This window comes from Carettochelys insculpta, chromosome 6 (assembly GCF_033958435.1).
Source record: "Carettochelys insculpta isolate YL-2023 chromosome 6, ASM3395843v1, whole genome shotgun sequence".
In the NCBI taxonomy this organism is placed as follows: domain Eukaryota; kingdom Metazoa; phylum Chordata; order Testudines; family Carettochelyidae; genus Carettochelys; species Carettochelys insculpta.
The window spans coordinates 62,970,845-62,998,420 of record NC_134142.1 but is presented as its reverse complement, the minus strand read 5'-3'; the positions used below and the strand labels follow the sequence as shown (position 1 = coordinate 62,998,420).

Below are 27,576 nucleotides of genomic sequence, written 5' to 3'. Positions count from 1 at the left end.
TTGCAGGGAGCGGTAACATTTGCATGGCATTGAAAGATTGTATTGTTTTTCTCTGGGAGGCTGTAGGGGGAGCAAGAGATTGATTTTCCTGTTTGATCCCAGGTTGAGAAAAAATTCATATCCCCATACCCAGTTCGCCATACTCCAATCTTATTTGAATAGTCCCATACACCATGGGTCACAATATATTGGAGACAGCTGCTCCTCCCTAAATTCAGCCCTGTCCCATTACATACCCAGCACCAGTTGCCCTTTCCCTCTACCACACTTATCCATTTAGAAACATTTGCTCTCACCAGTCCCCAAGTGTCATTTCTTTTCCACGTCTTTTCAAGTGCATGAGGTCCTCCGGTGAGATCTGAGGAATTAAGAGGAATTGACATGACGGGGACGCTAGCTCGTGAGTGAGCTGGGATGTGGCTGCAGAGCCAGCAATTAGAGGTATTGAGAGTCTGAGCTATCCACACTTGCTGCTGAATAAAAGAATTGTCATTGTCACTTCGGATTCCCCAGACCTTAAGACACCAGTAGCCGAGGATTAGGTTCCACCAGGGGCACTTGTTGGAGGCAAGACCCTTTCTGGTTCTGACAACCTCTCTCGAGGGAACCGCAGTCACGGTTTTATGTCCACCAGACAGCAAGCACTAGGCTCACTACTGCTTCTTCTCAGGTCCTGCTATCTGCTTACCGTTTGCTTCTGGCAACCCTTACGGGGGCGTAGATTGTAAGGTATTGCAGGCTGTTCCTCTGTGTCTTCTTCTGGAGCCAAAACTGGCTCTGCAGGGTCCTGAGGTGGTGCTTGGTCCACTGGTGACGGTGCTTTCTTACACTGTGAAGCATGAATCCATGCTGCGATGCCAGATAGCTTTACAGCTGTATGGGTAATGAGCAGTACCTGGTATGGACTCTTCCACCAGGGTTCCAAGGCTTGCTGCAGTGGCTACAGCGTGCAGACAGGGGGGTAAACCCTGGGCAACAGGATCCAAGGTGACAGAGAAATAAGCTACTCAGCGATTTTTGTCACCATGCTGTTGGGTAAGGACTCCGAGTGCACAAGCAGATTGTTCATGACAGAAAAGGGTGAAAGGCTTGCAATAGTCAGGTAATCCTAAAGCAGGGGCAGAAGCTAAGCTCTGTTTAAGAGAAGTAAAGGCAGCGTTTGCTTCTGAGGACCACGGCATGGGGTCAGGCACAGAGAACCGAGTAAGCTCCTGGAGCGGTTTAGCAAGAGAAGCATATTGGGGAATCCATTGCCGGCAGAAACCTGTCATGCCTAAAAACTTTCTGACCTGGCGTGGAGAGTGAGGTTGTGGAAAGCTAAGGATGGCTTGAACCCGGGTGGGAGAGAGTGTACGGGAGCCCTGGGAAAGAAGAAAGCCAAGGTACATGACAGAGGTTTGGCAGAGCTGCAATTTTGAGCAGGCCTTATGGCCCTCGTTTGCTAAGGCAATAAGGAGCACCAACGAATCAGTTTCTGAGGCTGACAATGAAGGGGAACAGAGGAGTACGTCATCTACATACTGGATCTGTGTAGATCCTGATGGGAAAACCAGGTCAGCAAGATCCCCGGCTAGGGCTTGGGAGAAGTAAGATGGGCTCTCTGTATACCGCTGGGGAAGCGTAGTCCATGTGTATTGCTGACCCTTATAAGAAAAGGCAAAAAGATACTGGGACTCAGGGTGAAGAAAGCAGAACAAATCCACAACAGTAAAATGGGTTGCGTCTGGCAGAATAGAAGCCAGTATTGTGGCTGGATTAGGGACTACTGGAAAAGTGGGTATGACAATGCGATTAATAGCTCAGAGATCCTGAACAAACTGCCACGATTTACCATCAGCCTTTCGGACTGGGAGGATAGGGGTGTTACAGGGGCTAGAACAGGGAACAATAATGCCTTGTTCTTTCAGTGTGGTTATAACTGGAGCAATACCAGCCTCTGCATCAGGATTTAAAGGGTACTGAGACAGGCAAGGCAGAGGTTTGAAACTGTCTATGGTAATGCGAACAGGGTCAGTATTTAATTGGCCCGTTTCAGGCGGGTGCGATGGCCATAGAGAGGACGGAACCTGAAAAATTAGATGTTTGAGGGACGGGACTAAGGGGCAACAAGGAACTGGCGTGGAAAGGGAAGTTTTGGACAGCAGGGAGGCTGCAGAATCACACAGGTAAGACTGAGGAATTTGTAGATAGACACCGTCTAGGGAACAGTAAATAGTACAGCCAAGTTTACATAGCAAATCCCGACCCAGAAGATTTACAGGAGTGGAATCAGAGAGAAGGAACTCATGGTCCTCAGAGAGGGGGGCCAACCTGAACTGATAAAGGTTTTGAAAGGGGAAAAGCGGTAGGGATTTCCGTAATGCCCACAGCAGACACAGTTTTTCTAGCTTGGGGAACCGCAGGTAGGTCAGTGGTATGGACTGTAGAAAGAAAAGCTCCAGTATCAACAAGGAAAGGAAGAGAAAGATCATTAATAGTCAGGACACATTCCCCAGTAGGGGACAGAGGTAATAAGGGAACTAAAATTTCCTGAGGTTCCCCAGCATCCCATCATTGTTGCGGCACAAAGTAGGGTTGGGGATTAGCTGACAGGACCAGCGGAGAGTTTAGCTGGTTTCCTGCATGGTTACTAGGTTGGCTTGGACACTCATTCTTCCAGTGTCCAGGCTGCTTACAGTAATTACAAACACCCGAAAGTCCAGTCCCATGCCCCCCCCTGCCCCCGTGACCGCGTCCCCATCCCCGGTACTGCCTGCTCTGTCCTCAGTAGTGCTGCATTTGCAGACCCATTAACCTTTGGGAGGACTGTTCCTCCTTTCCCTTTAAAGTGCGGTAGCAATGCTCTGCTACTGCCTGCAATTTGTCCATGGTCTCGGTCTCCCACCCGACACTTATTCGTTTTAGCATACTGCCTATAGCAGGGAGAAGGCCGTCAACAAATGCATGTGCCAGGACTCCCTGTCCATTTACATCAGGCTGTTGTATTCCCGAATGTTGTAGGAAAATATCAGTTAGCTGGGTCCGATAGTCTCCCGGGCTCTCTCCTTACCCTTGTTTACAGCAGCGTATGGCTGTCCAGTTTGTTTAGGGGACCACACTTTAGGAATGGCTTCATACAGGCAGGTCCAAAGAGCCCTACACCGGTCTCTATATGCAGTATCTGGGCCAGTACTTTTCATGGTTGAATGGCATGCCTCAGCTGGCCAGTCTGTGGCAGTCAACCATTTTTGATACTGACCGGTAGAGGCTAACAGTTTACACAGTTGGAGAAGCTCTGTCTCAGAGGGTTCACAGGTTTCACAGACTAACAGAAACTCGTCAGCAAATTTGATAGGATTTTCCTGTGGCTTAGGAAAACCTTTAACTATAGACAAAAGTTCCGTATGGGTCCAGGGCTTATAATTCCATACAGGCTCACTTCCTTCCATCTTAAGGACCTGTAAAGGTGCCACAACATTTTTATCAGTGTCCTTTTTCAACCTCCCATCAGATTCTCTTTTCCAGGTAGCGAGATCAGGAGAATTTTTGTGGTCTGATTTGGGTTGTCTTTTCATAACATTTTGCAGGGCTGCGAGGCCAATGAGGGTATCTTCCTCATTCTCGTCACCACTCTCATCATCGGTAGTTACCGAGGGCATTTCTTTCCCTTTTCCTTTACTAGGGCAGGAGTACGGTGGGGTTTAATCCAGATCATTACACAGGACTGGGCAAAGGGGAGCTCTCAGACTGGTGGTGGGAGAGACTGCATCCAACTGGGTTTTTAATTTATCATTAGAATTTCTAAGAGAGGTGAGCTTTGATTCAGTTCATCTATGATTTGCCTCTTCCCACCACTGCATGAAGCAGTCTACCTCTCCTTTAGCCAATTTAGTTTTTGGAGGACGAGTTTGTCTTTTAAGGTGTTCACTTGGTCCTTGTCCCAAGAACCTGACAGTGGCCACCGCAATTTGGGGTCCTCCAGGGTCAGTTTAGACCATTCCTCCAGAAACCTACGAGAGTCTGGACCCTTTCTAAAATACATAAAATGAGCCGGCATCCCCTTAGGGAACTGTTCTACCTTAGACATCTGGTTACCCATATAGGAGGACTTCACACACCACTCACACAAGAAGGAAATTCGGGTTTGTCAGAGCAGTACCCGGTGGAACACACAGAAAGGCGCCCACAAGCTACTGCCTCAATCGCCCTTGCTTTCACACCAGAGGTTATACCCAAGGTGTGGTGTGGCTCCAATCGTGCAGATTTCACTTATCCAGACCGCGGGGATGGGACCCCTTGGTCAGCCAGTCCCCAGACAGAGACAGCGCCCAGACTCAAGCACACCACAGGGAGGACAGATAGATAGAGAGACAGGACAGTCCTCAGACCGGTCAAAACCCAGAAAGAATAATTACCTGATCAGGACCAGATTCCAGAAGTTAGATCCCGGGACCCCTACCAGAACAGAGTGGGAACCAACAGGTTCGATGGCGTAGACCGCGCTGTGGTTGTGCACCTTTCCATCTCGCAGAGGACCGCTCGGACTAAATGTCCAGGTGCCGGCTGCCTCAGCGAAGATGTTTGCCATCTCGGTGGAACCTCCAAATTGTCAAAGTTAGACTTGAGACTCACAATTTGTCAGACCACTCTGTTTATTAGCAAAGCTGCTCTGCTAATACAATCAGAAAAATGTGAGCCCCCCACCTAGGACTCAGGTCTCTCAATTTATTCAGACAAAAGAAGGCAAGTTAATAAACAAAGTAAAACCAGACACACACACACCCCACATAGCCCCTGAGACCAATCATGTATCTTCATTTCCATATCACCTTCAGCAGTCTCCTGTTTTTGTCTCTCTGGGTATAGTAGTAGGCATCCTTCAGTCTGCATAGACTATGGATCGCACCCTTTAAAGTTTCAATTGAGGACTTCATTTACAGCGTCTATTGTGACTATGAAGACCCACACGAGAGTGACAGTCCTTGCTGCATCTCTTGCAGATGTGGTGGGTGTCTGGCAAGTCCTTATTGTGCTTTCTGTGCACTTGCTTCTCCTCTGCGAGCTGTCTGATCCTCATCTCGCCCTTCTGAAGGCCCTTGTGTAACCCCTGCCTCCATCTGCTGCGGTCATCCGCTAGTTCTTCCCAGTTGTCCAGCTCGATGTCTACCTCTCTGAGGTCTCTCTTGCAGACATCTTTGTAGTGCAACTGGGGGCGTCCGGGAGGTCTTTTGCCAGAGGCTAGCTCACCATACAGGACGTCTTTTGGAATCCTTCCATCATTCATCCTGTGGACGTGGCCAAGCCAGCGGAGTCGACGCTGCCTGAGAAGGATGTGCATGGTTGGGATTCCAGCTTGCTTGAGGACGGCGGTGTTGGTCACTCTGTCCTTCCATGATATTCCAAGGATGCGCCTGACCGTCTAGCACCTACTGCTCTGGTTCCTGCTTTCCCAGGCACACCTGGCTCCATCCAAACCCACCCTACATTCCTATACACAGCATCAACTTAACTTCCCCTTCTTGAGCTCAGAAGCAACATTGTATCATAGTGTGATTTTTACAATGTAACTCTTACACTTCCACAGCACATATCTAAGTTATTTCAAGGTAACAGCAGTTGTTTCAAAATAACTTTTCTGTTGTCTACAGTATATACATGCTATTTCGAAATAAATTTGAAACAGTGGGTGCATTATTTCAAAATTAGTAATCCTCAATGCAGGAGGAATAGCGCCCCTTTCGAAATAACTATTTTGAAACAGGTGTTGCTAAGATGTGGGATAGCACTTATTTCAAAATAAGCACTATTCCCTGTGGCTGCATCTACACTACGAGGTAAAATCAATTTTATTAAAATTGATTTCTTAACACTAGGTTTTATCCATTCGATTCTGAGCATCTTTCCCTTTCCACATGCTCCCCACAAAATTGACTTACCGCTGCCACACACAAGTAGCTTAAATCAAGTGCTGCAGCAGTGTATTGTGGGAACTTATCCCACAGTTCCCTGAGCCTCGTTGCATTCTGGCCCCATAAGTGGATGTGGGAATACAATGACATCTTCCCACATTTCATTCTCCTCTTTCCCCTGCCATGTTAAGTCTTTAAGCAGGCACGGGTGCTACACTGAAACTTGAATGAATTATTCACAGTTATGGCTCGGGGTGGCTAAAAGACCCTAGACTACAGCCAGGTTTGCACCTGGAAAAGAAGACCCTTAGGACAAGAATATTCCTTGCAACAAGCCTTACTTCGACAACTGTGGTAATTGTATAGCTAATAGATTAACTTCATTGAAACATGTATGGCTTAGGGGGGCGGGCGGGGGGGCCTAAAAGACCCCTGGCTACAGCCAGCCCCAAAAACTGTGACCACCGAGGGATACTTCCCTCGGGCAGCTAAAAGACCTCTGGCTACAGCCAGCCCCCCTCAAAATGGTGACCCTCAGAGCACACAAGTTGCCTGGCACCTTGTGCAGCACATCCTTTTATGGGTTCCATGTCAGGCCATGTGATGCAGCTGCATGCGGGGATGTTCCAGACTGTGTGGCGCCCCCAGGGGGAAAGGGAAGGGAGGAGATGTGGGGCTCAGGACAATATGTAAATGTCTGAAAAGAAGTTTCTCATCCTACCACACAAACACGACTCCCACCCACAGCCTCGCTGACACATGGCAGAGGGGGCCAGTGGCTGGCACCAGGCAGTGCAGAAAAAAAGGCAGCGAGCAGGGGTATACAGAGAACCACACACCCCGCAGCAGCACTTCTAGCAAAGAAAAAGAAAAGATTTTTGCAGCCTCTCATGACCCTACAGCCATGAGCTTCCAGGTGCCGAATTGTAACGGTCTTCCTGTTGCCTAATTCCTCCCCACCTGCGAGCAGTGGAGATGTACGAGGCCAGAGCAGAGAATTGTGGGGCATATATGAGACATCTGTAGAGGCTAATGAATTTGATTTAAAGACATGGCATAGCCTCACTACCCTTTATTTGGAATTTTAAATTTGAACTGCACACTACACCCGTCAGGTTACTACAATTTTCGGATTTCGATATTATGGCAATTTTAGTTGTCCATAAATTGAGCTAATGGAATTTACAGTGAGGACAGGCACTTGGAAAAATCAGATTAACAGACTTTAAATTGATTTTACCTCATCGGCTGTGTCTACATTTGCATTCCTCTTTTGAAAGAGTCATGCAAATGAGGAAATCAAAAACTCAAATGAGGTGCAGATTTAAATATCTGTTGGTTCATCTACATATTCTTTTGCAAGAAGAAAAGCAGTGTAGATGTGGCGCTTTTGAAAGTAACCCCCATCTTCGAAAGACCCCTTCTTCCTTTAAAAAAAAAAAGGGGAAGGGGGGAAAGAAGGGTTCTTTCGAAGATGGGGATTACTTCTGAAAGAGCCGCATCCACACTGCTTTTCTTCTTTCAAAAGAATATGCAAATGAGGTGCCAAATATGTAAATCTGCATCTTATTTGCATTTCTGATTTCCCTCATTTGCATGCCCCTTTTGAAAGAGGAATGCTAGTACAGACGTAGCCATAGTGTAGATGCAGTCTGTCTTAACAGCATCTATTTCAAAATAGTTAGTTTGAAATAGGTGCAATTTTTAAATGAGCCCTACAGCCGGGTCTACACAGCCTCCTCCCCTCTGGAAGGGCATGGTAAAGAGCAAGGGGAAATATTCAAATGAGGCATATTCCCATGAGATTTGGTTTCCAGAAGAGCCCCTTGCAGAAACTACAGAGCTGTATAGACAGGGCCTTTCCAGAAGGAACCTCCCCTTCCAAAAACCCCTTTATTCCTGAAACATTTGAGGAATAAGGGGAGGGTTTCTTCCAGAAGGGCCTCGTATACACTGCTGTGTAGCTTCTGGAAGCGAAATCTCATGGGAATATGCAAATGAGGCACACAATGTTTAAATATGGGCCTCATTTTATTATTCCCCTTTGCTCATTACCATGCCCCTTCCAGAAGGGAGATGGCTGTGTAGACGTGGCCTATTTGTGCAGACTATGTATTTCGAAACAGCTAAGTGCTATTTGAAATATATTTGTGTGCGTGTAGCAGACCTGTTTCAAAATACTATTTCGGAATAACTTATTTCAAAATAGGGCTGCTGTGTAGATGTAACCCTAGAGGCCTAAGTTTCTAACAACAGGTACATACACTGCTGCCTTAGCTAGGTCGCTGGACACCTATCTAATATCCAAACCTCTGTGGATCCTCAAACCAGGGAAAACAGTGGGTTACCATTCCTATCCGATAAGAGGGGACAAAACCAATAGGCATTCTCCATACATCACCACCACCTCTCAGAATAGTTGAGGAGGAGCAGAAAAGGCAGTCTTCCCTAGATCCTTGATCCTAGTGGTCAGGGCATTCACCTACTAGGCTTTGAAAATGGGTTTCCTACTTTTCTCCATATCAGGCAGAAGTGGCAATTGTGCTGTTAGCTCCAACGTTCTAACTGAATGCCCAAACCACCAGGTCAAAAGACGTGAAAGAGGCTGCTATGCTTCTCCTCCCTCCAGCATTGTCACTGGGAATTAAGCATGTGCTCCTGGTTTTCTAGTTTACAGCAGGGATCTCAAACTCATAGCCTGTGGGTCATCTATGGTGCAAGCATTTTTGCAGTTTGGCCTAGGAGTCTCTGCAGCCTAAGGGGGAAATACCTGTTCTCCAAGCCCCGCACCTTCCTGCTACCACCCCACTCTTTTTCCCCCTGGAAACCCTTCCCTGCAAGGCATGCAGACTGGGAAATTGCCATGGGAGCCTGGAGTGGGGCAGCAGCAGGTAACAGGCCTCCTGCACTCTCTGCAGGGGCAGAAGCCGTGGGAACTGGATTGTACTTGAGGGGCAGTGGTGGGAAGGGGCAGGACTTTGGGGAAGGAGATGGACAGTCATGCCCCAGGCTGCAGGGAGTCCTAGGCCAGACTACAAAAATGCTCAGGCTGTAGTTGGTTCACAGGCCATGAGTTTGAGACCATAGTGTACCGCTTTGGATCCCAAGTAAAGCTAAGTGCCTCACACCAGCCTTGAGTTAGAGGCATTAACCCCAAAAGAGGTGGGGCTTAGAACAACTCCTTTTCATCAGCATCCACTATGGGCTTGTTCAGGCAGTTTCTCAACTAGCATACTAGCTTTTGCGGATCCTATTCTTGGGTGCCTATTTCTCCCTCATTCATTGTACGGGAAACCTGTGTGCTAAAATCAGCGTTTATGGATTCAACAGAGTGGCGAGGTACCTTGGTACTTGTGGGAGAGGTGATGTACACATTTCTGGATTAGGCAAAAACTTCTCTCACCTGTTAATAAATGCATGATGGGTGTGTATGTCAAAAATTGTTCTGCCAACTTTGGGATTATCCCAATGTGAAAGACTGTAAATTTGACTCGAGTGGATTAGACGTGGTGAGGGGATGAGGCAAGTGCACTTTGACTAATTTTGAAGAAATTACATTTAGAAATACTGGAGTTATAAGTACTTGAAAATTACATGTGCCACCACATGTATAGGTGTGCACTTCCAGATATAAACGTACTTTCAGGCACGTGTGTGGGGAACTGCAAGTTCAGTTAAACGCACCGGTAATCATCGGAGTGTTTGAGCCTTGTGGTCAGATATTCAAATACATGCAAAGACAATTTGAATGTCTCATCAGATACCTAAATGCAATTTCCTGTGTCTCATCATGGGGACTGGACTTTCAAATAAAAACATTTTGGTGCTTTTTTTCTTTCCAGTATTTGTTCAGACATCCAGGCTTTGTCTACACTACAGCAATCCTTCAAAAGGTCTTCTGGAAGAGATCTTCCAAAATAAAAAAAAAGACCTTCTTTTGAAAGATCATGTGCATGCACAAAAAAGCATATCAAAAGATCAATCTGCTTATTCGATAGAGAGTGTCCACACAGCCCCTGCTCTTGTGAATGAATGGGCCAGGGATTGATAATCCAGTGCCATGGGAACTGCTCTTTCAAAAGAAGGGTCCACGGAGAATCTACACACCCTTTTTTCCTAAACAAAAAGGCAGTCCAGTAGCATTAAAGACTAACAAAATAATTTATTCGGTGGTGGTCCGTCTCACGAAAGCTCACCAGCTAATAAATTATTTTGTTAGTCTTTAAAGTGCTACTGGACTGCCTTTTTGTGTTGATAGAATATAGAATATAGACACAGCTATCCCTCTGTTGTTGTTTTATCAAAAGAATCTGTCAGAAGAAGGTGCTCTTCCTCATCTGGGAGAGGAAGAGGGACACTAGAAACAGGATCACATTCTTTCGCTTTCAGATCAAAAGAGCGCATTTTGTGTGTAGATGCTCCACAGGTTTTTTCTAGAAAAAAAAAAACTTTCTAGTGTAGATGCAGCCTCAGAGAAGCTCAAAGTATCTTGCATTCTGAATAACTGTAGCTGTGGCTGAAGAAATACTTAAATGCATTTTTTCCCTAAAATTTTGGTTTAAGAAACAGGAAGTTCACTACAAAAAGATAACTTTCATTTGATGAAGTGTTATACTGTAGTTAACATGTTAGAGCTTAATCCTATTACCCTGATGAGCTTCAGTGAAAGAATACGTGAGTGAGTACCCACCCACATGAAATAAAACTTGCACAATTACTTTATTAACATGCAGTTCTTTTGTCACAATAATCTTAACTTGCCCACAAAATTAATATACCATCCTATGGTGCCTGACACCCTCAAGGCTTCCAGTGTGGTGTACCAATGCAAACTATACCGAGGGATCCCTTTATCAGTCCCTGAAATGGAACCACAGCTGTGGCAGAAGGGGAGATACGAGAACTACAGATCGCAGAGTGTGGTATATACTACCACCCTTACTCATGCTGTTTAGTGATTTACTCCAAAGGTACTTCCACTGAAGTCAATCTCTTAGCTAAATTGTGGTTTTAATCTTATCACTGATTTCTGATGTTATGTTTTCCCTCCTTGATTATCCAGCCATTGATAAAAGCATCTAAGTACTTCTCAGAGCAGGGAATCCCTTTTCCCCAAGTTGTGCCAGCTGAAGATGAAGAAAAAAATCTAAAGGAGTGCTACATAGTTGGAGACAAAGAAGGCCCAGAAACACCTGTAGTGCTTCTTTTCCCACTAGTGAATGACACCTTCAGAAATTACAAAGCACCTGGTGAGTTAGCAGCATCCAATCTCTTTATGAAAGCCAACATGATGAGCCTATCCATTCTCTGGTATCCCACTTTTAATTTCATTATAATACATCTCTATTGGCTGGAGGCCTGTAAAAGACTTTGCTTTTAGACTCCTCCATGACAGTACCAGGACAGCTCTGTGTTGGACTACGGGTATATCTATATTGCAATAAAACACCTATTACTGGCTTATGAAATTATAGAATGGATGTTTGGCCTTGGATGTCTACATTGCAGTTTTATAGCCTCAGAGCCCAAGACTTGTGATGCATCTCAGTGATGACAACCTAAAAAACATATCTTTGAAAGGTGTGAATAGCTTCTGTTGACTTCAATGGGTTCTTGATGCTGAAACTTCAAATAGTTTTAAATATCAATTTTTGATGACTACTTGGCTGCTGATCATTTTTAATAGATGTATCCACCTAATGTGTTTGTCACAACCTCAGACTAGTCAAAGACTCCGCTGTACCTTACCCAAGTGCTAAAACCTCTTGCTTCCTCCTGAGCATTGTCTACAACACAGTTATGTGTTATCAATACAAAAATCTACCCTAGGCTGAACATGGAAAATCTGACAACATCCTGTAATAAGTTATATTTAATATTGAAATAAACAATGTGGGGTCTACTGTATTGGTTTAGGAATCATATTTGTATTTAAAAATTAAAATCATCTCCGTGTCTTAAATGAAGCTGTCATGTAATTTCCAGTTTACTGCATCAGAATCCAGGCATCCTGCTAGACAGTTTAAATGTAGCTTGCCACAAAGTGTATGACACCTTATGATTGATATAGCTAACTGAATCACTGTTTCTCCCTTATAATAAGATTGGTTCTGCTGCTCACCTCTTAACAAACACTGCCCCATCTTTCCCCATTCCCTCTTCCTGTCTGCTGACCGCCATCCATGTGTACTCCTGTCCTGCTTTACTAATAGATGTGCAGCTTCTAGGATCACCACGAATGTCTCCCACTTTGCTAACCTGTAGAGGGTGTTCAATGAATGATTCAGTCCATTTCAACATAAGACATCTAATTTTCACCAGCCTTGCAAATGTTGATGCAGGCAGCAATGTAGTGAATTAAGCTATACACATTTACAAAAACATTCTCATAGTAAGAAAATCTCATGGGAGAGAAGTCTGGTCTGTGACTATGTGTACATGGCTAACAAGGCCTAAGAGTATAATAATGTCTTAATAATTGCTTATTTTCCTGTAGGTGTGAAACGTAGTGCCTCGGAGATGGCAGAAGGTGAAATTGATGTTGCTGATGTCAACGGTGCATATAATGTAAATAATGTGAGATATTCAGAGGAAGATTTTGACAAACTGGCAAAACTGAGTTACTACAATGTTCAGAATAACAAGGACTTGATTTTTCAGGCCTTGCGTATAGCTGTGGAACGGAAAAAAAAACATAGGAAATAATCTCAAACCTCATGCTCCTCTGTGATATTATATGTGTCTCTCCTATCATTGGGGGCTGAGGGAGGGGATCTTAGCATTTTACTTATTGTCAAGCATTATGGAATTCACAGGAAGTATCAACTCACAGATATTACTGAAGAAAAGAAACTGAATCAGAAATGGATGGAAATCCGAAGGGTGCTAAAACAGTAATCTGCAATACAACGAATAAATATCTGCCTGTCAGAAATAGGAATAGGCAGGAAAGCTCTTCCATAATTTAGCAACATGCTTCTTTGTTGACATTTTCAGCAGAGCAGCCAAGAACTGAATCATCATGGAGAATGAACTGTGCTGTCACTTCTAGGCATGGACTTTCCAAGGCAAAGTTGAGGCAGATTGGCAAGGAAATATTAAGGAACTTCAATTATCATTGTTTGTACTTTACCTATTCTGTCAATTAAAACAAGACCTCCACTACTTTAAGGTGAACAGAATCAGTTTTTAAATAAAATAATGTTAAGACATATATGAACTAAAGTTGCATAATAAAGTATTTTTTATTCTAAAGTGGTAATAATGATTTTTTTAAACAACCTCCTCTTCTGTTAGTAGAAAATTTAATGCAAAGGATTGATTCTGTATTCACAACTAGCAAAGGGCCTGGTGTTGTAGAAATGGTTCAAGTACCAGGCTTCCACATCAGACCTGAATGTGACTTTTCATAGTATTTTGCGTAGTTTGAATTTGGCTTTCCAGTTTAGGTTCATAACTAATAAGGCAATTCTACAGAAAACAATTCCTAAGGTGAAGTTAATTTTGTAGAAACATAGCAGAGCTTTAGTTTTTGTCTGTTTTTGAAACTCAGATCACAGATATGTGCCTGCAAACTTGATTTTAATTTAACAAACTCTTTGGGTGTGGGGAAAGTCTTAATTTTTTTAAAGAACAGTACTATATTCTGTTGCAAAGGCTTCCTACTAGGCCCACAAGCCTAGTGGGAGAAGGACCTGGGAGAAGGCCCAATCTAGCAGACTATGTGATTCAGTGATATGTGGAATGGTCTGCTTGCTTGGTAAAAGTGTCTTGCTTGTCCTAATGCTAATCTACCATTCTGTGGAGGGAAGTGTTGATGCGGCAGACTTTCCATAGTCTGAAAAAAGAAGTCTGTCATCTGCAAATTCCTGTTAGTTCTCAGCATCAAGGCTCTTATCTAATGAGGGCGTAGAAGTGTGTCACTCTTCCTCTTGGTTTCATAGTGCCAGAAGGACTAGAATTCTACTGAGTACAGGAAGGAGGGGAGGGAAATGTGTCCGGGCAGCAAGCTTGATGAGCAGAAGCAAGAGAAGAACCACTTCTCTAACCTTCCTGCTGCTTTTTAGACACCATGAAGGAGTCACTGGGAATGTAAGCCCTTTTCCCAGATCTTGTGCAGCTCTATGAGTAACATTTTGTGTATCAGAGACCAAGTCATAGTTCTCCTCTTTGAGATGCTGTAAGTTTTATAAGGGGTAACAAATAAAACTTTATACTGGAAATCAGTAGCAATCTTAACTAAGGGGCATGTTAACAATACTTAATAGACACAAAAATAGAACCTCGTGAAGGCTCTATGCAGAGGGACCATACATAATGAAGAAAACTCAGAACTTCAGAACTATGTAAAAATGTACTAATATAATGTGTGGTTAAAATATATTACTATCCCTGATTTCAGTAATATACAGAAAGGGTCTGCAGAATCATTCTACATGTATCACTGACTTTGCTAGGATTATAGGTGCACACCCTTTGTAGAAGAAATATTCGTGTGGTTGGTTCAACTGATAGGGGAACATAAATCAGTCTGAATGCATCAGAGAATTCCCTCAGGATCTGAATAGGTTGCCTTCTATTAGTACCTTCTATTAGCTTGTTGTAATTTAGAAATACCATAATTATATTTTTATAGCTGCTACCTTAGTGAGCTCTTAAGTTATATGCACATGTTGGTTGGAAGAAGTAATGGTGGCTACAATATGTTTAAATTCATACCTTCAAGAAGAAGTCATCAAAAATTAGAGACAGAAAACTAAACTTAGAAAGGGGAAACAAAACTTAAACGGATATTTCAATAAAAAAAAAAGGGGGAAGCCAGTCAAAAAGAGCAAAAGTGATGCAATTTAAAATACTTAGACTCAGCACGAAGTTTCTTAAACACAGAATAACAAAGTTACAAATGGCTTAGGTAGCCTTAAACAAACTAAGAAACAGAAATGCAAGCAAAAGCAAAATGGTTAAAATATGAGGTTTCTGAGCCCAACAGCTATTCTTTGAGTGGAGAGGAGAGGAGACGGAATCCAGTCCCTCTGAAGTCAGAAGATGAGACCTTAAAATGGGGTGTTCAGTAAGCAAGAGTCTGAGAATGGGTGACATGGGATGATGGACACCTAGATGATTACCTATTCTGTTCCCTCCCCCGGGGCACCTGGTGTTAGCCAGTTACAGAAGACAGGATACGGAGCTAGATGGACCTTTGGTCTGACTTAATATTGCTAATCTTATGTTCTAAGATAGATGGAACCTAGGCAGTCCAAGTGGGATTTTGAAAAATAAATATCACTAAATTTTGTTTGTAGCTATATTAGACTACCAAGCAGTATTTAAGTAGGTGAAGGATGTTGCAGAAACACTTAATCACTTTGTATCAGCCATCAGTATGGAGGACATACCCTCTAATGCCAAATGTTGACGTAGCTTCAGCAATGTTTTGCCCATTCACATGGATCTACTCCAAAGTCTTATCTTCAAGATAGGCAGCAAGGCTTTTATTTATTCCTTTTACTTGATAAGTTTTCATCCCATTCATTGTGTCTTTTAAAGCAATTAGGAGACTTAGACACACATCTTCAATTAAACTGTGTTTAAAAAATAATAGAATACAGTTTTTGAAAATTTCAGTACATCAGACAGCGATATCAAGTAAAAGGAAGAAAGATAAGTGCAATTTTAAGTCATTGTTTCTTGTTAATTTACATTGATTAGACCAGTTCCACGGCATAATGTCAATATCAATACGGTATGAAATCTGGCTTGTCTCTAGAAATGAAGAGGAGGCTCATTCTGGGTCATCTGGCTTCTGTGAAACACGTTACATTAGGTACGGATTTCTCAGATGACAAAGAATGGCTACCTTTAGGAACTGGAGGGTTGGATTTCTCCAAGAAGCAGAGCCAGCTGCCCCTTTTCTCTATGTATTTGCTAGACGTTTAAGATGAAAGGACTAGGCCGAGGGTGGTGTTGCTCTGCCAGTTGCAAGGGCGTCTGGGTAAAAGCAGGTGCAGTATTTCTCTACTCAGGCAGCACCACGCGGCCGAAATGAAGGGCCCCGCGCGGCTTCCTGCTCTGGGGACGGGCGGGGGACCAGCTGGGGCTGTGCCGAGGGACACTCCTGGCACGTGGCCCCCAAGCTCGCTGACAGCCAATCCGGTGGCTACTCCCAGCGGCGCACGGGGCAGCAGGGAGCCAGCGGGTTGGGTGGGCCGTGCTCGCTGCCCGCCCCCAGGGCGGTGCGCAGGGAGGAGGGCGCCGCGGGCCGGGCTGTGGTCAGTCAGTCAGTCAGTCGGTGCGTGCGGCGTTGCCGGCGGCGGGGTCGGGATGTTCAGCTGGCTGGGGAAGGAGGCGGGCGGGCGCGAGCGGGCCGGCGGCGACCCGGTGCAGACGGTGACCGGGGGGCTGAAGGCGCTGTACACGCGGCGGCTGCAGCCGCTCGAGGACTATTACCGCTTCCATGACTTCCACTCGCCCGCGCTGGAGGAGGCCGACTTCGACAACAAGCCCATGGTGCTGCTGGTGGGGCAGTACAGCACGGGCAAGACCACCTTCATCCGGTAAATACCCCCCTCCCCGCGGTGCGTACCCCCAGCCCTCCCGCCTTGTTGTGGGAAATACCCGCCCCCCGCCGGGTACAAATACCCCGCTTCCCGCCTGTCCTGGTAAACTATCCCTCCTCCTCCGGCCCGTCTCAGGTAGCTACCTCCTCCCCCGCGCTGCCTGCCATCCTCTGGTAAATTACCCTCCCGCTTCTGCCTTAGGTAAATACCCCCACAGCCTCCTCACCCACTGCCAGCCTTCCTCTTGTAAATACCTTCCTCTGCCTATCTTTTCTCAGGAAATACCCCCTCCACTGCTTGGGGTAGATATCCCACACCACCTGACTTCATGCTGTATCTTAACCTGCCTGCTTTTCTGTAGGTAAATAGCCCCTGTTGCCCTCCTTCCTCTGGTAGCTGTGCTCCCTCTGTCAAGTCCTGCCTACTGACCATCTTCTTCCTGTAAATACCCCACACCCTGCCTCAGGTAAATACCCACCCACTTACCTGCCTTCTCTTGGGAAATATCTCTGTGCCCTAGGTAAATATACACCTCCCACACACACTGCCTACCTTTCTCTGGTAAATACACCCCTCTGGCAAAGAGAGCACAGGGACTGCCTTCATCTGCTAGATCACCTGTGCCCCTTCTGCTCCTGCCCACTTCAGTGGCTGTTCCTTACCTCAGCCCAGTAGAGGCTCCTTGCTACACTGCTTCATCTACTGAATTAACCCACTGGTGGTAAAATGTTCCCTTTTCTGCCTCATTTGGTGAATACCCCTACATGTATAGAGCCCAAAAATAGATGTGTAGCCTCCTCTTCTTCCTTCCTATCACGTAGTTTCTCCTGTGCCTAAGCTTCATACCCTAAAAAGCTTCAAAACAAACAGCAGTCAAGTAGCACTCTAAAGACTAGCAAAATAGTTTATTAGGTGAGCTAATAAACCCACGAAGAAGTGGGTCTGTCCCACGAAAGCTCACCTAATAAACTGTTTTGCTAGTCTTTAGAGTGCTACTTGACTGCTTTTTGTTTTGATAGTGTATAGACTAGCATGGCCTACTCTCTGTTACTAAAAAGCTTCTGTGTCTGGGTATCCCCTTGGTCCTCCTGCCAGTGCACAGTTTCATGCAATAAATGTCCCATAACTGTTTGCATGCACCATGGCAGTGCTTCCCTCAACCCCTCACTTGTGTAAAGAATTTGTTTCACATCTCCACTGAATTAATAGTTTCCTACCCCTCTATTTTTATATGGTAAATGCTTATGACATTTACACCCTCACTTGGTAAATACTTCCTCCTTGCCCTGCTGCCTGTTAAATCTTCCATCTGCCACCAGCATTTTGGATTTAAAAAAGAAACAAAAAAACCCCCACCCTTTCATGTGGTTTTGGTAAGTACCACTGCTGAGGGTGAACAAACCACACAGTAATACACCTACTTTCCTAGATCAGGAAGCAGCCTCCTAGTAAATGTGAGGAGCAGGGGCGAGAGGCGTGTGATTAAATTGGAGACAATAACCTTGATGGCTGACTCAGAACAAGCCCCAAGCTGTAGCTTGTTATCCTGAAAGGGCAAGTGAAAACATCTTCACTGGTGGACAGGTGGAACAAGTTTGGTTGAATAGAGGCAGGGTTGAAAAATGTGGCACATGTAGAAAAGTATTTAGCATGATTTAGAAGTACTTTACAGGAAGATAAAACATAAGATACTAACTCCCCTTTGCATCTTAAAACCGCAAAGCAAGGAGTACGGATGTAAAGAGTGAGTTAGGGCCTTCTATCTGTTGACATGCAAATTAACTATAAGCCTTTTGTTTTGTTGGAGAATGAAGCTTTTGTAAAAGTATGCAAAATATAATAAAGTTTGAAGCATGTTTTTGAATTTTTGTAGCACTCTGGTTCAGTTTTTCCTTCCTGTTTAGGGATGGCTTATCTCATGGCTTTTTATTCCAAAGGGAAGTAATATGTCATTTTCAATTTTTTTGTAGTATTTTCTAGTTTGTTTCAGTGAACATTGAGTTAATAGTGCATACCTGCATCATCAGTCATGTAAAAAACCAGGGGTGGTGATTATTTACAGTTCACTCATGTAATTTTTTTAATCAAAATTATTTGAGTTAACCATGATTAATTTCACTGTTAACAGAATGCCAATTGAAAATTAATAAATACTTTTCATGTTTTTCTGCATTTTCAAATATATTAATTTCTGTTACAACACAGAATACAAAATGCACAGTGTTCACTTTAGACATGTAATAAATAATTTGAACTGTAAAATGTTAATGTTTTTCAGTTTACCTCGTACAAGACTGTACTGCAATCTCTTTAAAGTTAAAGTGCATGTTAGAAATTTATACTTGCACTCAAAAACAAAACAACGTATAACTTTAGAGACTAATGTCCACTCATTCCTATTTCTTGTTCAGCCAATTGCTAAGACAAATGGACTTGTTTACATATATGGGAGAGAATGCTACCTGCTTTCAGTATCGCCTGAAAGGGCGGTCATGTGTTGCGTGGTATTTTTGTAGCTGGTGGTTTAAGGTATTTAAGTGCCAGTAAGTTAAACATTTTTTATACCCATTCATGCTTCAGCCACCATTCCAGAGGACATGCTTTCATGCTGAGAATGCTCATTACAAAAATACTATGTTAATTAAATTTGGTGACTAAACTCACTGAGGCTTTGTGTACAGTAGCTCCCAGCTTTGAAGGGAGCATGGTAAGTAGGGTTTCGGGAGGTTATTAGTGAAGTGCTGCAGTGCACATGCAGCACTTCATGAAGCTTATTTCCCCCCCTCGGCAGCTTGTAAGTGTTAAACTTCAAAGTGCTGGCTTGCGTATAGCCGTGGCAAACCCTTGGGTACTTTGAAGTGCCTGGGCTACTTCAAAGTCCCTTTACTCCTTCACTGCACTTCATTAATAATCTCCCGAAACCCTACTTACCATACTCCCTTTGAAGCTGGGCTGTAGTGTACATTCAGCCTGAGAGCATTTTGTCTCTTCTTCTGTTTTACCTCCTTTTTGCCATATATTTCATGTCATCTTGGTCTCACGGGATGACCCAATATGTGTTTATTTTAAGAATAGAGTTAGGGCTCTCTTTCACAGAGGAGATGACAGAATGCAAAGAAGGTACCAACGGGATATTTCTAAAAATGGGTAGCCCGTTCAACTGAAGGTTTAGGAATCTGAAATGCTATCCAGAATCTGAGAGGGACAAGGTATAGCTCTTGCTTCAAAATTCTTAATAAAACTATACCCCAATGTAACAGTAACAGAATCTGAACCACCAAAAAAGAAAATCAACCTTCTGTTGATGGCATCAGACTCATGATGAAAATGACTATGCGTCCATTGGTCTGCTGTGCTTTGGATTGTTATGAAGCAGAACTTGCCATCAGCATGGATGGGTGTGCTCTGCAGTGGTGGGTGAAGTATGAATGGACATACGCATCTTTAGCGCATCTGGTGTGTAAATATCTTGTGATGCCAGCCATGCAAATACCAGTTTTCACTTTCAGGTAACATTGTAAACAAGAAGTGGGCAGCATTATTTCCTAAAAATTGTAACCAATCTTGTTTGAGCAAGTGACTGAACAAGAAGTAGCATTGAGAGGACTTGTAGTCTTTCAAATTTTACATTTTTATTTTTGAATGAAGTTATTTTTTTTACATAGTTCTACATCTGAGTTCAACTTTCATGATAAGGAGATTACATTTCAGTACTTATAATAAGGGAATGGAAAAATAAAAATAAATATAGATTGAGCATTGAACACTTTATATTGTGTTTGTAATTGAAACCAGTATGTTTCAAAATGTAGAAAAGATTCAAAATATTTAAACAAATGGTATCTGTTATCACTTACTGCACTTTATTTAACTTAACGTATACATGCTACCTTTCTGAGAACTCTGAAATGATGAAATCTACTCGTCACAAAAACATAAGTACCAGTGTGACTTCCAAATCTGAATCTTCTATATCAACGCAAAACCAAAACTAGTACTATGATCTTGAGAGCTTTTAGGTTTTTTACCATAGCTATCAAGCAATTAAAAAAAGTCAAGATAAATCAGCATACAACACGTTTTCTGGTGACTAAAACATAATCATAACAATCTCTGCCAAAGCTGTTTTCTTACTCATATCAAGTTACCAGCATCTCTAGACAAGAGGGTGCAACTTCCATTTGCTCACAAGATGCTGTTCTCTAATAATTGATAGGTAGTTAAAGCATTGTTGCACACCTTCTATTCAGGTCCATTGTCTCTGCTACAGGAATCTGAAGAGCTTCCTGGGATGCAGATTCTGTCACCTACTATGATGTTTCGGTGTTCTTCTCCCTTCCTCATTTAGCTTGATGACTTTGTTTACATGGCCTATGAATGTACTTTCATTGTCCTGTGCATGTAACCAGGCTGCACACTTGTGCACTCTCTCGTGCACACTCACACACACGCACAAATAAACTTTTATATATACAAAATCCTGTATATCACACAATGATTGTTTACAGGTGTGCACATGACATCTTGCCTGGCACTTTTGAGATATCTAAGGTGACAACAATGTGCTGAGGCAATGAGTGTGTCAGGCCTGATGTAGGTTATAGTATGTGGGGGACCAGTCTGCCACCTGGACTATGTCTAGGTTATAGCAATATGTCGACAGAAGCTTGTCAGAAGATATCTTCTGACAAAATTTCTGTCAACACGTTGCGGCCAAATTGACACGTGGTCTTGCGATCTGCTCTTTTGACAGAGAGCAGCCAGACTGTCCAGCCACTCTCTTGACAAAGTGACCAAAGGGAAGCATAGCTGACAGGGTTGCCAAAAACCCTGTCTATTGACAGAGGGCTTCTGGAACATCCGGACTGGCTTTCTGTTGACAGAGCTGTTATGCCTTGTAGAGAGTGAGAGAAGACTGTCAACAAAAGTGCTGCATTCCGTTGGTTTACTGTTGACAGAAAGCCCTGACAATCTGGATGCCCCACCCAGGTTTTGTGGACAAAACGTTCTAGTGTAGATATAGCCTAAGCCTTGAAGGGCTTGTGGATTACAGTCATCAAAAATATTCAGCTTTCTGTGAGCTGCAGTGTATAAAGAATAGTTCTATCTGCAATTAATCATTCCGTGAAAGACACTTTAAAAAAAAAAAAAAGGATGAAGTTTAGCATTTTTCCTGTTGCCTTTCCTGTCTTTCATGTTTCACCTCTTACTTCAAACAGGTTTTGCAGTTATGTGCAGAGCATGGAAAACCCTCTTCATTTCCCCCACATGCTAATTATACAAAACTGCTGGTGTTTTTTGCGTTCCTTGTAAATTGCACTGAAAATTTTTTTTCCCAGTTATAGTAACATTAAAAAAAAAGCCCAAAGAATATTGTAAAAGTGAGAATCATGTTTGTGTCCTTTTTATATCTGCAAAGTTTACAAAAGTCCTACTTTAAATTCTATGATACAGCTTTTTTATATTTAGAGCCCTTCACTGATATAAAACTATTTCCACCTGCAAAAATGATATGCAGATATCTGTGGATATCAGCCAGTTTGCAGGTTTCCAGATACAAAGTTCATATCTGCATCTGCATTCATATCTACAAAAATGATTTCCACTGATACATGCAGATGTGCAGGGCTCTGTTGATATTCCTTCAGTATGAACAGATGATCACTTACTAGCAAGCCCAAAATGACAAAATAGCTTTTTTTACCTTGTAATGTTGGCCCAGGTCCTGCTGACACTTATACCCTTACTTATCTTAACTCATTTGAACAGTTCAGCAGTTTTCAAATGTTTAACTGGAAAGTCAGTTTTGTCTTCTCTTACTTACAACTACCCTCTGGAAGCCTGAAACTGATTTTTTTTGGTTAGTGATTATGCTTCTATCATGCAAACTCTTATACAGTAAGCCCTCAATATAATGGAGTGGAAGGGGTGTCCACTAAAACCGAAAGTCTGTTATATCTGAGGGTTGAGCTTACTGACTTTTCCAGCTCCAGCAGAGTGTGGTGGCTCTCATGGCACTGGGGCTCAGGCCAGAGCCATGGGGCTCCTCCATTTCCCAGCCACCTGCGCTTTGCCCGGAATGCAGCAGCTCCTCTGGCTCTGAGCTGCCCTCACTCAGGGCAGAGTGTGGGAGCTCTTCCAGCCTCTGGGACGGTTTCAGCACTGGCGGGGGGGAGGGGGGTGGAACCTGGTGGTGGCAGCTGTGGCAGTCCCAACTGCTGCCAGGGAAGCTGCGGCTGCAGTGGTTTCAGCTTCAGTGGGGTGGGGGAGATGACACACCGGTGGCAGTCCCAGCTGCAACGAGGGACCCCACAGCTGTGGCAATCTGAGTTGGGGGCGGGGGCAGGGACCCAGCGACTGGTGCAGATAGGCACCCTGCAGCTGCGGAGGTCTGAGCCTTGGAAGACCCGATGGTAGCTGTGGTGAGTCTTTTAAACTATGTTAGAGTACAGTACTCTACTCCATTGCAGTGAAGGGTAGTGGATGACCATTATGACTGCTGTCCGGTATAAGGGGGTCCATTATATTGAGGATTTACTGTACACAGATTAGTTTTTCTTGGGTAAGTCAATTAAGTGCCTGCATAAGTATTTGCAGAATTAGGGACTCAGTTAGGTAAGGAAACGAAGTTCAGTTTTGGACTCCTAAACAGTAGCTGCATGTAAGAGAAGAGAAAAGTTATTTGAATTTTAAGGCTGTTTGTGAAAAAGTTTATTTTCCAAATGTGCAAACAGAGTAACATTAACTTAAAAAAAACAAAACCTTAAAATCTGCTTTGTGGGTTTGGAGTCTGTGTAATATATTTCCAAATTAATTTACTACTTGGTTTCAGGACAAATTTAGGTGAGAGCAAATGTTTCATGGCTCTCCAGGTATTCTGTACTACTTTTTGTTTGAATTCAAGGGGCAGTTTTGGCAGATAAACATAAATGTTTAAACATTTCATTGTTCTTTGCAAGGTTATGTAAATTTCTGGTTTTGGTGCCACATTCTTATATGTAACCTGCTCTTTGTTTAGCTCTATTCCCTAAAATATTTAGTTATGTGGTTAACTGCTATGAATGTGGAGCTTGAACAAAAAGATAGGGAAGTATTTTTTTATTGTAAATAAATATTGGCTGGTAATTTTTTCCATCAGGGTTTTCATAAGAAAAGTTTGATTTGAACCTGAAGGCATAAATCCATATTGTTCCTGCTTCTAAATTTAATGCTCTGCTTCTTCAAGAAGGATTGGGATTTAAAAGGTGGGAAACTATTTTACCCCCAGAATAATACTTCCTGTGCAGTCTTTCCTAGTGGTCTGCAAAACTCTTAACTTCCAAGTGTATGAGTAGTCCCATCTTGCTTAAAATTAAGCCCCTCTTGCTTAAAGTTAAACGCATGTTTGTTTGCTCGATGGGGGAGGACTAAATGAAGAAAGGAAACAGGGAAGGATCATAGTTGTTGTGACTTAGTGTTTAGATTCTTATTTTCATGTGCAAAAGTTCTGGCCTTAGAAACACAGAATGCAATATTTTGCATTGTTTATAGTAAATATATTGCTGCTTTTTAATTTAGACTGACAAAAATGTGAAATTATCATGGTTGCTGGTTCTAACTCTTCCCCATCTACTCTCAAACTCTACAAACACTAATTCCTCAACACTAAGACTGTACAGAATGAAAGCAGATAAAAGAATACTGTCAAGATTTGAAATATTATGAACAAATTTCTCCATGTTTCTAATAACTCTTCAGCGGCATCCTTAATACCATTGACTTTTTTGCCTTTAGTGCAAATGATCAGTTTAGTTTTATTATTCTGTCTAGCTATCATGCAGTACTAATGTATTGAATTGTCTGAGCATCTGACGCTGCTGGAGAATGTCTGAGAGTACATAATTAAAAAACAAAACAAAAGCCCTTTTAATTCAAATAATAAAGCCAACAAACATTCTTGTTCGTCATTCTTTGTTTTTAATAGGGAAAAACCCAGATTCTTAGGTTTAAACAACGTAGTAACATACTCTTAATCCTTCTATTTAGTCTCTCAGTTTGTCATGGATATTATAAAGATGGAAGGAAGTACAGTGCATTCACTACTTCTTGGCAAGACTATGCAAAACAAAAATATGAACAAAATAATATGTTGGTGGAGGGAAGTGTGGGCAATTGGACAACTTGTCATATCAAACAAGGACTAGGTCTTAATGCTTTTAGAATCATAGAATACTAGAACTGGAAGGGTCCTCGAGGTCATCAAGTCCAGTCCCCTGCCCTCATGGCAGGGCCAAGAACCATTTATATCATCCCTGTTAGATATTTATCCAGCCTGTTCTTAGATATCTCCGGTGACGGAGATTCTAGAACCATCCTAGACAATGTGTTCCAGTACTTAACCAACCTGACAGGACATTTTTGCTTCTAATGTCCAACCTAAATCTTCCTGGGTGAAATTTAAGCTCATTGCTTCTTGTCCTGTCATCAGAGGCACCCACTTGATAGTAGACCCGTCTAGGTTGCCATTCCCTGGTTTACTGATAAGACCATGCAATACTGTATCAGAGGCCTTGCTAAAGTCCAAGTATACCGTGTCCACCATTCACCTTTATCCACAAAGCTTGTTAACCTATCAAAAATCTATCAGGTTGGTTTGGCATGATTTACTCTTGACAAATCCATGCTGACCATTACCTATCACCTTGTCTTCCAGATATTTGCAGATGGGTTCCATCATTTTTCCTGGCACTGAAGTTAAGCTTGACTGGTCTGTAATTTCCTGGGTTGCCCTTATTTCCCTTTTTATAGATGGGCACTGTGTTTGTCCTTTTCCAGTCTTCAGGAATCTCTCTTGATTTCCATGACTTTTCAGAGATAACTAGTGGCTCAGGTACCTCCTCTATCAGCTGCTTGAGTAATCTAGGATGCAGTTCAACAGGCCCTGGTGACTTGAGGATATCTAACCTTTCTAAGGAATTTTTAACTTTTCCTATTTTAACTTCATGACCTACCCCATTTGCACTAGCGTTAACTGTGTTAAGCATCCAGCCTCCATCAATCTTGGTGAAAAATGACACAAATAAATCATAAAATACCTCTGTCATTTCCATGTTTTCTGTTGTTGTCTCTCCCTCTTCATTGAGCAATGGGCCTGCCCTGTCTTTGGTTTTCCTCTCACTTCTAACTTGTAGAATTTTTTTTCATTGTTTTCCTGTATGTCTTGAGCTAGACTCAGATCCTTTAGTGCATGGGTGTCCAACCTTTTGGCTTGCCTGGGCCGCATTGAGTGAAGAGGAATTGTCTTTGGCTGCATATAAAATATATAATATAGTTAATGTATATAAATCAGATGATGATATTAAAAGTTTACGATCTTGTGGGGCCGCATTACTAGCTGTCCAGGGCCTCATGCGGGCCGCAGGTTGGACACGCCTGCTTTAGTGTTTTTGCCTTTCTAATTTTTCCCATACATTCCTGTATTATTTGTTTATATTTCTCATTTGTACTTTGACCTAGTTTCCACTTTTTATACAGTTCCTTTTGATTTATAGGTCATTTAAGAATCTCTGGTTAAACCGGCCTGGACTCTGGTAACACTTAATGTCTTTTCTACACAGAGGAATTGTTTGCTCTTGTGCTTTTTGTAATGTCCCTGTGAAAAACTGCCAACTGTCTTCAACTGTTTTTCTTCTTAGTTTTGCTTTCTATGGGACCTTACCTACCAGCTTTCTGAGTTTGCTAAAGTCTGTCTTCCTGAAATCCATTGTCTTTATTTGCTCTTCTCCCTTCTACAACACCTTAGAATCATGAATTGTATCATTTTATGATAATTTTCACCAAAGCTTTCTGCCACTTTCAAATTCTCAACCAGTTCCTCCCTATTTGTTAAATTCAGATCTCAAACGGCTTCCCCCCAGTTTTCTCCACCTTCTGAAATTTTATTAAAAGTCTTCAGTGCATTCCAAGAACTAGTTGGATAATCTGTGCCTTGCTGTGTTCTTTTCCCAGCAGATGTCTTGAAGTTCCCCATCACCACCAAGTTCTGTGCCTTGAATCTGTTTTGTTTAAAAAAGCCTCATCTACCTCTTCTTGGTTAGGTGGTCTATAGTAGACCTCCTGCTATGACATCTCACTTGCTTTTTACCCTTTTTAACCTTACCCAGAGACTCTAAATGAGTCTATCTCCTATGTCCATATCAACCTCGTCCAAATATACACACTTTAATATATGAAGCAACACCTCTCCCTTATTTCCCTGCCCATCCTTCATGACTGACTAAATGGCACCCTTCTATACCAATATTCCAATTGGGTATTTATCCCACCAAGTGTCTGTGATACCAAATATGTCATACTTTTTTTATTTATTTACTAGCATTTTAAGATCTCCCTGCTTATTCCCCATATTTCCTGCATTAGTATGCAGAAAACTTACATACTGATTTGATTTTACCCTCCATTTCTGCCTTGTCCCTCCTTTGTCTCTTCTTTTGTAGCCCATGCTTCCTCCAATTTCTGACCTACCTGCCAGGTCTCCATGGTTTTCACCCACCCATGTGCTTTAGTCACCTGCCCACGCTATGAGCTGTAGTGTTTATTTTTGGTCTATTTAACGATCAAATACATTTCTACTCTACTCTAAAATCTTGTTGCATTAAGTGTCATTTTGGTATCAGTGTGAGGTATAAGCATTCTAATACTGTTAAATAGATGTATTTTAAAACTGGAAAGATTTGACTTTTTAAAAAAGCTAGCCAAGGCTATGAAATTCAGAATTAAAGTTGTTTCTTTCCTTAATTCACCACGTTGTTTTGTTATTACATACATTGTTAACCAAGTGGTACACTTAAACTTTTTTGTTCCGTGTGGGTAAGTGTCAAACACTGAGGCTAGATTTTAAAATATTTGTGCCAAAGTTACACTTTAATGCTGTAGGATCAAATGAAGTCTTGGATCTGCAAAGGTTATGACAGTACATTTTTAACCAGATTGTGGGGAAGAAATGACAATGGCACAAACTTTATCATGGTTCAGATAAGATTTCTGATACTTTTTAACCTCTGGATTTGTGTGAAGATTAAATTTTATCTTTCACTAACATGAAATGTCATGAATTTCCTTCAGAGCAGAGTTCCCACATTTAAACAAACATC

The 27,576-nt window shown here is 42.7% G+C and overlaps 2 protein-coding genes across 2 annotated transcripts in view; both read left to right on the top strand.

Annotated features, from left to right (window-relative positions):
* The window catches only part of LOC142015378 (cytosolic phospholipase A2 epsilon-like), a 54,130-nt gene extending 41,035 nt beyond the window's left edge, over positions 1–13,095 (top strand). The window contains exons 20-21 of the mRNA XM_074998859.1: positions 10,951–11,137; positions 12,385–13,095. Coding sequence (XP_074854960.1) covers positions 10,951–11,137; positions 12,385–12,593 — 396 coding nt within the window. The 3' untranslated portion in view covers positions 12,594–13,095. The remainder of the gene's footprint in view (positions 1–10,950; positions 11,138–12,384) is intronic.
* A 3,078-nt stretch (positions 13,096–16,173) lies between these two features.
* The window catches only part of EHD4 (EH domain containing 4), a 55,506-nt gene continuing 44,103 nt past the window's right edge, over positions 16,174–27,576 (top strand). Inside the window, exon 1 of the mRNA XM_074997056.1 lies at positions 16,174–16,441. Within this exon, the coding sequence (XP_074853157.1) occupies positions 16,209–16,441 (233 nt within the window). The 5' untranslated portion in view covers positions 16,174–16,208. The remainder of the gene's footprint in view (positions 16,442–27,576) is intronic.